The following is an 11,531-nucleotide window of genomic DNA, read 5'->3' as shown; positions in this document are numbered from 1 at the left end:
TTTTAATTTTTTGCTGAATTGGTTTCAAAGTAAGTTGCAAATACCTTAATTCCTTACTCAAACACCTTTGCATGAACATTATTTAAATAGGCAAACAAAAATTATATTCTTCACATCCACAATACCATGATCATGTTTAACAAAACTAATAATGATTCCCTAATATCAGGCAATCTCTAGCCTATGCTTAAACTTTCCCCAATTATCCCCAAAAAGTGTTTCATAGCTATTTTTTAAACCTGGATGCAATCAAGGATCACACATTGCATATGGTGGTTGTGTGCTTTTTGTCTCTTTTAATCTGGAACAATCCTTCTGTCATTTTTTCCAGGCCAGTTATCTTGGAGAATGTTCCTCTTCCTGGATTTGTCTGATTGTTTCCTTATGGAGTTGCATTAAACATTAAAACAAACAAACAAGAAACAGTGTTCTGCGGTATATTTCTCCCTTCTGTTCCATATACATATAGTTATATATGTTTATATTTTTAGATCTACATAGATCAAGTTTGCTTGATCTATTCCACATTCCTCCTCAAACAATCCTAGTCAATAATAACATTTATGGAACACTTACTATATGCCTGGCACTGTTTTAAGAAATTTAAGTGTATTGGCTTATTTATTTCTTATAACAAATTGGTAGGAGGTTTATTAGCCATAAAACTGAAGCAGCATGGGAAGTGACTTGTACAAGGTCACAGGGCTAGCACATGATGGGGCCGGCTTCTGAGAATCAGGCCTCTTGTTCTGGAACTATTTCTATTAACTATAAACATAGAATTGCCCATAGACATTTTAAACATTTTTAGTTTTTCTTTGTTGTAAGATTTATTTTATTTATTTGAAAGGGTAACACAGAGAGATGAGACAGATAAAGAGATTTTCTATCTGCTGTTTTACTCCCCAGAGGGCCCCAACCTGAAGCCAGGTGCTCACAGCTTCCCCCTGGTCTCCCACAAGGGTGGCAGGGGCCCTGAGACTTGGCCCATCATCCACTGCTCTCCCAGTTTCACTCTTTAGCAGGGAGTTGGATGGGAAGTAGAGCAGCCAGGACTTGAACTGGCACTCTAATATAGGATCCTGGCCTCGCAAGCAGTAGCTTAACCCACTGTGCCATATTGGCTCCAAAACTTATCATCCTCCTAAGCCAATATGTATAAACTAGACTAATTCCTTTTTATCCTCAACAATTTATTGTAAACATTTCAAAATACAGAAAAGTTGGAAGAATTCAGTGGTGAATATTTATACACTTGTAGTCACTGGATATATTTTACAACTCACATTTTGCCGTGCTTGTTTTTATCACATATTAATTTACATATCTTCCCTTCTGTCCATTCATCAATCTATTATACTTTTATGTATTTTTCTCAAGTATTGCTTAATTTTTCAAATAGTCATAGTGTGAAGGCTTGGACATTTTTCAACCATTCCTCCACTGATAAGTGTTCTAGGGTTTGGCTATTACAAGTAATGCTGGGCAACTTTTTTTTTAAAATCCTTACACTTTAGTAGACTTCACCTTATAGAATGGTGTTTTTACTCCAATAGGGTAAATTGCTAAGTATGGATTACTAGGTAATCCAAAAGAGGCCACTTCTAACCCAGTAGCTACTGTAGGATCCTTTTCTTCTAGCATATCACCCCAAGCAAAGTCTGGGAAGAACTGTGTTTCCCCCTCTTCACTTTATCTTAGCACTGCTGGGAGAAATATGAACTACACACACACACACACACACACGGGTTGTGCTTTGTTGATACAGGATGCTGCTTTATTGATGTAGACAATATCTCAACATCCAGGCTTCCCTGGAAGTCATCAGTTGTTAGGATTTTGCCAATCTCTGTTGGAACTGTTCCTCCAACGAACACCCGCTCAACAAGCAACAAATCCATAGTGCCTTCTTTTATTTCCTGGCAGAACTGCTGCTTCTTCTGGTCTCTCTCAACCCTGTGCGTGGCCTCCTTCTAGACCCACTTCACATTGTCCCTTTTTGCGTAGTGCGCATGTGCGCATACCTGTGTGTGGATGCATGCCACAAGCGTCCTCTGGTCTCCCCACTTAGAGGCTGGGGAGAGCAGGCCTCCTCTTCTACCTCTGTATCCTGTTTTTGCTTAGCACAATGATTCATACTCAGTCTTTTTTGTTGAATGGATCAGTGAATGAAATGTAGACAACAAGGCTGGAGGAGCAGATAGTGGCCAAATCCTGGAGTCTTTATTTTCCACTCCAAAGAGCCTGTGATGTATTTATATCTACTCACAAACCAGAGACAACGTCTGAGGTGGGAAGTGGGAAGATCAGAGCTTGGGCAGGAGACCGAGAAATAAGTCTAAGACAAGACCCAGGTAGGAAGCAAAACAGGTTTGCAAGCAATTCTTGGGAGCTAAAGAACTAAGTTTAACTCCATAGTTTCTTTCTTTTTTTAAAAAAGAGGTTTATTTATTTATTTGAAAGTCAGAGTTAACACAGAGAGAGGAGAGGCAGAGAGAGGTCTTCCATCTGATGGTTCACTCCCCAATTGGCTTCAATGGCCAGAGCTGCAGCAATCTGAAGCCAGGAGCCAGGAGCTTCTTCCAGGTCTCCCATGTGGGTGCAGGGGCCCAAGGACTTGGGCCATCTTCTACTGCTATCCTAGGCCACAGCAGAGAGCTGGATTGGAAGAGGAGCAGCCAGGACTAGAACTGGAACCCATATGGGATGCCAGTGCTTCAGGCCAGGGTGTTAACCCGTTGTGCCACAGCGCTGCCCCCAACATCATAGTTTCTTTAATACATTTCCTAAATTTAATTTGCATCGATAATCCTGAGCTCATGAAATATTTGTTTTGTGTTAAATTTTTTATTTACAGTAGAAAAAATTTAGAGAAATAAGACACTAACCTACAGTAATTCTACCATACAGAGAAAATCACTAATAGTTACCATTGTAGTGTAAACATTTTCAACCTTTTCTATTTCATATATAAAAATATAACAGATATATGAACTTTTAATATTTTCCATTCTATATTAAATGATTTCATATATGTATTTGTCATATGAACTTTTATATTAGATTGAAAAAATTCCACCTGTCCTCAATGCTCAATGTATATTTAGTGCATGATTGAATGAATGGTAATTATTCATTGTCATATACCTGTATGCAGAGAGTTCAATACTCTTGCTACTTTATAACGCAAATCATTAAAGATAACAACTCAAACACTTCTAAATCCAGTGCGTCTCTTCTCTTCATCTTACTGCTAGAACAAAACACGAATTTAAAGCACACAGATTAGGGACCCTCAGGATGCCTTGTTGATGCAAACAATAGGTAGATATCCTCTTAAACTGTGATTTATCCACATGGAACTGGATTATCTAGAGTTCGTAATCTTTGAAACATCTGAGCAGTTGAGTTATGTGACTGGAAGTATTATTCACTAAGCAAACGCTAGTTTCTTTCCTTACTGGATTTCAGCAAGGAGAAAAGAAAAACAATGTTTTGAATGTTCATTCCTTTGATAATCCTATCAGTTTTGTTCAGGCAAAACTTTGGGTTAGCGCACCATTGTGTACTCAATGTCCTGACAGTACTTGGTGTATCACTGCCTGTCTCAGAGCCTGGCACAAAATAGGTACACAATAAAAAATTTCAAATGAATAGAAACATAGCAAAAATCCAGCAATATTTCCTTTATCCGCTAATGGATATTTCCGATCCTTTCCAAGTGGTGTGGATATTTAAGACCTGTGGGCCCCTTCTAATGATCAATACAAAGCAGGCGCAGAATTACTTAGGAGAAAAATCCACCCTGAACACAAAACCTTATGCGTAGCTGCTGGCGATCCTTTCCTTCCTTTAGAGCCGTGACTTCACCCTGGGGAACAGTGAGGCCGCATCGCTGGGTTTCTCCGCACTCCCTTTGGCATCCTGGAAAAGACCCAGGGCAGGGACATCATAGAACTGCTGATCCTCAACAACAACCCGACTGCGACTCTGGTCTCTCCGGCCTCTCCGGCCTTCGTCCTTCCCAATCAGGAATGTCCTGCACAGGAGGCACTCCGCGAGGAGCTAAGACCTCCCCCAGGTCAAAGGCTGTGGTAGGACGCCACTCCTCCAGTAGATGGCACCATTTTCTTTCATCCGCAGACGCAGGGTTCTTGAACAGCTGCTTGTCTCAAGAGGTGGTTTTTTTCGGTTTGCTTTTGCTTCAGTTTTACTATTCGTTTAGGAAGCTGAAGGTGACAAAAAGCAAATTAATGAAACCGATGTTTCTTTCTCTTAAAACTTTCGCTCTCGTGGGCTTCCAGAAGCCCCGGACGGAACGCGGGCTCGGGTGGGGGTCTGCGGGGAGGCGCACGGGGAGGTGGATCCTGCGCTAGCCCCCTGCCCCATTTCCTGATCGCAGTTAAGACTAAAGACTGGCAGACAGCAAAGTCTTGCGGAAAATGATCATGGATCCAACAGGAACAAATAAAACAAAACAAAAATAAAATTCGGACTGCAGAATTTCTGTTTCCTAAATAGGGCAAACTATTCGATGAAGCGGACGCCTCTCCTGGCTGGTTAGTGACGAACTTTCCCCAGGTTGACAGCCCCGAGTGAGCGGTCGCTCCTCGGGCTGTGGCAGCTCCGCGGCACCTCTCACCGCCCTGACGGAGACCCGGGCTGACGAGGGGAGGAGGGCAGCGTGCGCCTCCACGGGCGCGGGCCGGCGGTGGACGCCGCGTGACCGCGCGGAAGGGGCCTGGTCACGCACCCGGTGTGCGGGACCCCGCGCCGGCGCGAGGCGGGATCTCCTGATAAACACAGCCCCGCGTCTCCTCAGGCCGCGCCGAGACAGCGCCATTCGGCCCGAGGGTCCTCCTGGCGGCTCATCCCCTCCCATTAGACGGCACAGCGACGTGCAGGTTTTAGGGGCTTCTAAACCAAGACCAGCGGGAGGGGTGTTGCGGCCGCCCTCGCGTCCCCGCTCTCGCCCGAGACCCTGAAGCCCCCCGCCTGGGCTGCGCTCCGCGCACGCCGCGGATCCAGGCCAAGGCAGCCGGGCCCCGCCACCCCGACGCGCTGACAGGTGGCCCGGCCTCTTCCTCGCGGCCGCCCGGGGCGGCGATCGCCTGCGCTCCAGGCTCCACGTCGCAGCTCGCGGGCCAGGCATAGCTCCCGGGCGGGTCCCAGAGGTCCGGCCGGCTCCCCAAGGAGACCGAGGCCGGGAGGGGGCGCCCGGATGGTGCAAAAGGCCCCTGGCACCCAAGGGGGCCGAGGCAGGGTGTGGCACGGGCACTTGTGGCGCTCCTCGGACAAGGGCCGGCCGCGCGCCCTCCTCCACCCTTCGCGTCTGCGACCCTCGGCACCCATCCTGGCCCCCAGCGGCAGGGACCCCCCTGTGTCGGCCGCCCGCGGGCCACGCCGCTGAGCCACCCCCGAGCCCCAGCAAGGCCGAGGGGTCACCGGGGTTGAACAGTCAGGTTCCCAAGGACGAGCAGCGGTGGTGGTGGGGAGGGTGGGGGGGACAGCACCGCCCCGGCTCCAGGCCCCTGCTGTGGCTTGAGCGCCCCGACCCCTCCAGCACACGCAGGCAGCAGAGGGTAGGAATTCGCCCGCCCCCTTCTCTTCTCCAAACTTGAGCGCTGCGCCAGGCGATTCCTGCAGCCCGACCCCTCGCGCCGGCCGACTCCTCCCACCCGCCCCTCCCCCTTCCTCGTCACCCCCCCCTCAGGAATCCGCCTCCCCCCGCCGCCCGCCGGGCCCGGGGATCCTCCCCCGACTCCCCCCGCGAGCCGCGCCGCCGCCCGGGTTCCTCTCCCCCCCGCTCGGGCGCTCCCTGCCAAGCCCATGATGTAATGGTGTATGTTAATCAGTAGCATGTGGGGAGCTCCGGCTCGGGCGGCTCAGTCCTCCGCCAGCCGACGCCGGAGGCAGCAGCAGCGGCCGCGGCAGCGCCCGCGCCCCGCCGCGCCGCACACTCCCCGCGCCGCCCGCCCCGACGGCATGGCCCGCGGCCCGTACACCGGGCGCGCCCAGCCCCGCTGAGTGCCGCCCGGCCCCGGACCCGCGCGTGGCGCCCCGAGCCGCCGGGATGAGCCGCGCCAAGGTGAGCGCCCTCTCTCTGCCGCCCGCGGCGGGCAAGACCCTCTGGTTGCTGGGGAGTCGCGGGATGGTCCCCTTCCGCTGGAGAAGTTGGGGGAGCGGGAGGCGGGATGCTGGGCGCCGGGCACCCCTCGAGAGCGCAGCCGCTGGGGCTCTCCTCCCCGCCACCCGCGCCACCGCCGCCAGATCCAAAGAGAGGACTGGGGGAACCCCCGAAACCGAACTTTTTGCTGTCGTTGGGGGGGCGTGTGCCGACGGCTGGGCTCCGCATTCCCGGCCGGGCCGCCCCGGGAAGCAGTAGTGCGGGCACGGGCTGTGGGCGCCGGGCGTGCGCCTGGGGCCACGCCGCCTTCGGCCTGGGACGCGCGGGCTAGGCGCTGGGCCGGACAGCTCCGCCCGTCGGCGACGGCGGGGCAGGGTGCCCGAAGCACACACGCGCGTGCACACACGCACACGCACGCACGCACCCGGCCGCTCCGGACCGAGCAGGCCCCGGAGACCGCCCGGCTGGGCTGGCGCGGCGCGGCGCGGGGGAGCCCGGGCTCCAGGCTGCGCCGCCGCCCGCTGGGCGCGCAGCTCTGGGTGGGGAGAGTTTATTTTTGTCTCGAGCTGCTGCCGCGGCTGCTCACGGCCTAAATCCAGAGGGGCGCCTGGCGGTGGAGATGCTGGCTGTTGCTGTAGATGGAGCTGCAGCCGCTCGGCTGCTTCTCCGGGAAGAGGAGGAGGAGTGGGAGGAGGAGGAGGAGGAGGAGGAAGGAACCCGGGCTGCCGCTGCCTCCGCCTCTGCTTCGCATTAGCCCTCGCCCCCACGCCCGCACCCCTCCTCAGCCGCAGTGCAAGTTTTGTGCGCGGGGAAGATCTGTTGCTGGTGCCGGCGTTCGCAGGCACAGCCGGAGGCCGCCCGGGCGCGGCGTGCGCGCAGCTTCCAGCCGTTCGCCGCGGCAGCAACAGGGAGCCGCGGGGTCTCCTCCCGCAGCTGGGAAGGAGGCTCCGCGCCACCTCCCCCCCCCCCCCGGGCGGGAATAGCCCGTCGCCCGCATCCGGGCGCGAGGGGACGCTGGAATCCGGGCGAGCCGCCTCCGCGGGCGCCCCCGCGCCGGCCCCTCCGAGCGCTCGCCCCCCGGCGCGCTCCGGGGCTGGCCGAGGTCTCACTGCAGCTCTCTCTCTCCTTCCAGTGGTGATCGCCGCTCGGGAATGCGGGCGTGAAGGGTCCGCGCTGCCGCCCAGCGGGGGAGGAGACCCCGGGACGCCGGAAACCACCACCGCGAAGCCGCGAGAAGGGGGAAAGAGCATTCTTCATTCAGTTGTGTGCCTTGAGACAGATTTTTTTTTAAAAAGCAAGAACATCATTTTTTAAAAAATATATATAAAAAAAGAAACATTTCCGCGCCACCGTCCGTCGCCGTCTCCGGGGCAGCCAGCCAGCCCCACCGGAACGCAGCCGAGAGCGGCGGAGAGGGGCGGCGCGGAGGCAGTACCTGCAGCGTGCGGCGCCCGAGCCACCTTGGAACGGGCACGCGTCTCCCGCGGCCGCGCGGCTGCGGCGCCGCCAAACTTCGGGCCGGGCCGGGCCGCGCCGCGCGCACGGGGGCGCCAGGGGGGCTCTGCCGAGCGAGCGCGGCCCCCGAACCATGATGTTTCGCGACCAGGTCGGGGTGCTGGCGGGCTGGTTTAAGGGCTGGAACGAGTGCGAGCAGACTGTTGCGCTGCTGTCGCTGCTCAAGCGCGTGAGCCAGACCCAGGCCCGCTTCCTCCAGCTCTGCCTGGAGCACTCGCTGGCCGACTGCGCCGAGCTGCACGTCCTCGAGGGCGAAGCCAACAGCCCGGGTAAGTGCGCGGCCGCCGCTGTCCCGCCCGCCGCCCCCCGCCCCTCCCCTCCCCTCCCCGCTCCCGGGCCGCTGCCCGCGCGGAGACCCTCCCCCCTCCCCCCGCCGCGAGCCCCCGGCACCTGCCCCCTCCTGTGGCCGCGTCGGGCACTCCTGGGTCCCTTCCGTGTGGTCGCCACGGTAGCATGAATGATTGATTTTTCTCTCATGCAGCTTCCTGAGAAATAAGTAAGTCAGGTCACGTAGAGTCTGGATTTTCTGGGCTTTTTTTTTTCCCCCTCTTCTTTTGGGCAGCGTGGCTCGCTGGATTTCAGCAACACGTGAAAAAAGCCAGCCGGGGGCTGCCCTCTGAGAGCCGAGCTTGGAGAAGGGAGGACAATCCAGTGTTATTATGCGGGTCCCCCCCTCCCCAAAAAACACCCCGCCGTGGACATTCTTGTTGAGAGCTTCGGCTTCAGGATCTGTGGAGGGGACACTACGCACGGCTAGGACGGCACCTGCAGCGGGCTGCGCTGCGGTTACACCTGCCGGTCCTGGCGGGCCCCACGCGGAGCTTGTGGGAGGGGGGGTCGGGGAGGCTTGTGGAGAGAGCAGGCAGGGGTCGGGTTCCTCCTTAGGTCTGGTTCGGAAACTTTCCGGAGCAGAATTACCTCCTGCTACCCTGCTGGCATTTGCTGACACCCCAACTAGTGTGGAAAGTGTACACAGCTTGACGTTTTGCTTGCACGGCTGGTGACAGACTGAAACTCTGTCCTGGGGGAGGGGGCGAGGGCTGCCCTGGTGGTGGGCGCAGGCAGCCCCCAGTGTCTGTGCAGGGAGTAGAATGCAGGGTCCTCTTCCAGCTGTTCCGTGTTAGGGCTGAGAGCCTCGCGGGCTCACTGGAGCGCTGGGCTGCCATTTGATGATACGGTCTGGTCCTGGGCGGCAGGGCCCGCGGGACACTAAAGGGAGAGCGCCTGGTGGGCGGGCGCAGGCGGAGAGCCGGCCTCCTCCTCCCCTCCCCTCCCCCTCTCCGGCATGGCGCTGCTCGTGGTGTGATGCTGAAAACCCTAGAATGGGATGCTTCCATATATAGAATCCCAGGGTGGAAGTGCCTGCTGGAAATTCTCACAGGCCTTTTCCTGACCAGACAGGACTGCACCCAAGGCCCCGCGCACTGCCAAGTACGGATGGCCACCCAGAGGGAGAGCCCATTCAGCCCCAGCCTGGGGGCCCCCAGCTGCCACCCCGGGGTGGCCGTGGCAGGGCCCCCTTTGGTTGAGCTCCACGTTTATAAATAGCTGAAGGACTGGCCTCCTCCTGAGGGGGTGGGAGCAAACTACAGTCAGTGCTGACCTGCTGCCTCCTCCTTGGTGTCCGCCGCTAGCCCGGTCACCTGCCTGGTGTTGCTTTGGCAGGCTTGGCAAACAGGATTACATAAACTTTTGCGTGTTATAGAGTGCGGAGGATTTCTGTCCAGTTCTTCACCGTGTGTGCGTGGCCTTGCTGCTTTAGGGGCTGTTGGCACACGTGACGGTTATTCCCGTGTTGCAGCAACAGTTTTGAGCCTCGAGGAAGGGCGAGGGCCTTTCCCCAGACAGCAGCTGTCAGCTTAGGGAGTAACGCCAGTGGATGTATGGTGCTGAAAGAAGTGGTCTCGTTTAAAAATCTCGTCATCTAGTAACCCGAATTGGATTTCTGTGAATTACTTTTAAGTCATTGGGTAAGTTTCTCTCGCAAAAAAATGTTTTCTGTATTTTTTTTGCATATGACACTACTTATCCAAGCTGCTACGTCATGCACATGTATAGCATGTAGAACCATTGCGTAAGATAGGGATCATGTTCTCGATTGTTTTTTTTTTTTTTTCTTAAGGTTAATTTATTTACTTGGAAGGCAGGGTTACTCAAAAAGAGAGTTCTTCCATCCACTGGCTCACTCTCCAAATGGCCCTAGTGGCCAGAGCTGGTTCGTGGTGAAGCCAGGAGCTAGGAACTCCATTCAGGTCTCCCACAGGGGTGCAAGGGCCCACGCACTTGGGCCAACTTCTGCCGTATTTTCAGGCGTGCTAGCAGGGAGCTGGATCAGAAGAGACCTAAGCTGGCATCTACATGGGATGCTGGCACGGTCTGGTCCTGGATTGATCTTTCAACCTGCGTGGAAACCTTTGTACTTGTTTGCTGTGGCTCAGACAGAAATTCATCAGGGAGGGCCTGTGGTGGTTGGGTTTACTTTTAAAGTATGAGGATAATCAAAAGCATCATGATTTGTCTTCACGTAGCTGAGTCTGTAGTGTGGACTTCCTTGTCCGAGTCAGGAATCAGCCAAGAACCAGGAAGGGGGGTGGAGAAATGTCCACTTGGCAGCCAGAAGGGATGGCACCGAAGTCCTGGAGAATACTTCAGGCCCTCTCTCAGACTCTGACTTTAGACACGAGTCTGACTTAAAAAATTGTTTGCTTGAGAGGGAGGGAAAGATGGAGCGGAGTGGGGAGAGAGACAGACACAGAGACAGAGACAGATCTCCCGTCCACTAGTGGTTCACTCCACAAATGTCTGCAGCAACCAGGGCTGGACAAGGCCTGGGCCAAAGCCAGTAGCTGGAAACTCAGAGTCTCCCACGTGGGTGGCAGGGCCCCAAGTATTTGAACCATCACCTTCTGCCTCCCGGGATGCACAGTAGCAGGAAGCTGCGAGTAAGAGTGGAGCTGGGACTGGAACCCAGGCACTGCTTTATGGGATATGGGCCTCTAGCTTCACTGCTACACCAAATGCCAGTCCCTTAAATTTATTTTTAATTAAAAAAAATCTACAGTGTGTTAGCGGTAGCACATTTAGGCTGCTGTAACCAGCAGTGAAGCAGGACTCCTGATAGCCCACAAACGAGGACAGACACAGGAAAGCTATAACTTCAGACACAAAAACTAGGGGCAGAAGCACCGGAGGCTGGGGAACATGGGTAGGAACCTTGGTTGACCCTGTGGACATCACTGTGTGGTAACAGAACCAGTAATTACTACTTACCAGTAATAACATGGAAACATGAAAAGGATACATTTTTGGACACAGTCTTTAAGAAGGCAGGGAAATGTTACAATAAACTTTGAAAATATTTACACCCAAGATAATTAACCTCCAAAGCTGTTTTGGTGTGTAAAGCTCTTACCAATTCAGAAAACCAGGCTGTGCGGAATGACTCATTCATTGGATGGCTGAGACTTCCTGTACCAAAGTCATCTTGTATCATTTAGTTTATTTTGTAATCATCAACGAAGTGTGTGCGTGCACACACACACATCTCTTCTAGTGTCTAGAGATGTCAAAACTTGGTGAACATGAACCAGATTCACCTCTGGGGCTTGATTTTGGTATAATAAAGAGATTTAATTAATGATAGTGTGAACTTGGCTCTGCCTGCTGCAGGGTAGACTTTGAATAGATTTACTGTATTCTTAAACATGGCTTGTTTGAGATCTGTGGCCTACGTTTTGATACTGACTTTTTGTTCCCTAAAATCTATGGAGAATCCAAGGATTCGTGGTTCATCCTTTGATGGTCACCTGAGATCCAGAGAAAATGGTTGTATCTGTCAGTTCCTATGGATTTATTTCTTGTGTTTTGTTTTGTTTTTCACTTTTCTTTT

The 11,531-nt window shown here is 53.9% G+C and overlaps 1 protein-coding gene across 2 annotated transcripts in view; it reads left to right on the top strand.

Annotated features, from left to right (window-relative positions):
- Nucleotides 1-7,667: 7,667 nt before the first annotated feature.
- Nucleotides 7,668-11,531, top strand: part of SAMD4A (sterile alpha motif domain containing 4A) — a 227,777-nt gene continuing 223,913 nt past the window's right edge. The window contains exon 1 of one of the 2 annotated variants that reach the window (XM_062205095.1): nt 7,668-7,911. In XM_062205095.1, coding sequence (XP_062061079.1) covers nt 7,716-7,911 — 196 coding nt within the window. In that variant the 5' untranslated portion in view covers nt 7,668-7,715. The remainder of the gene's footprint in view (nt 7,912-11,531) is intronic. The other variant, XM_062205097.1, reaches the window with a different exon arrangement.

The sequence above is a fragment of the Lepus europaeus genome, chromosome 11 (assembly GCF_033115175.1).
Source record: "Lepus europaeus isolate LE1 chromosome 11, mLepTim1.pri, whole genome shotgun sequence".
NCBI lineage: Eukaryota > Metazoa > Chordata > Mammalia > Lagomorpha > Leporidae > Lepus > Lepus europaeus.
This window is presented reverse-complemented; position numbering and strand designations above follow the sequence as displayed.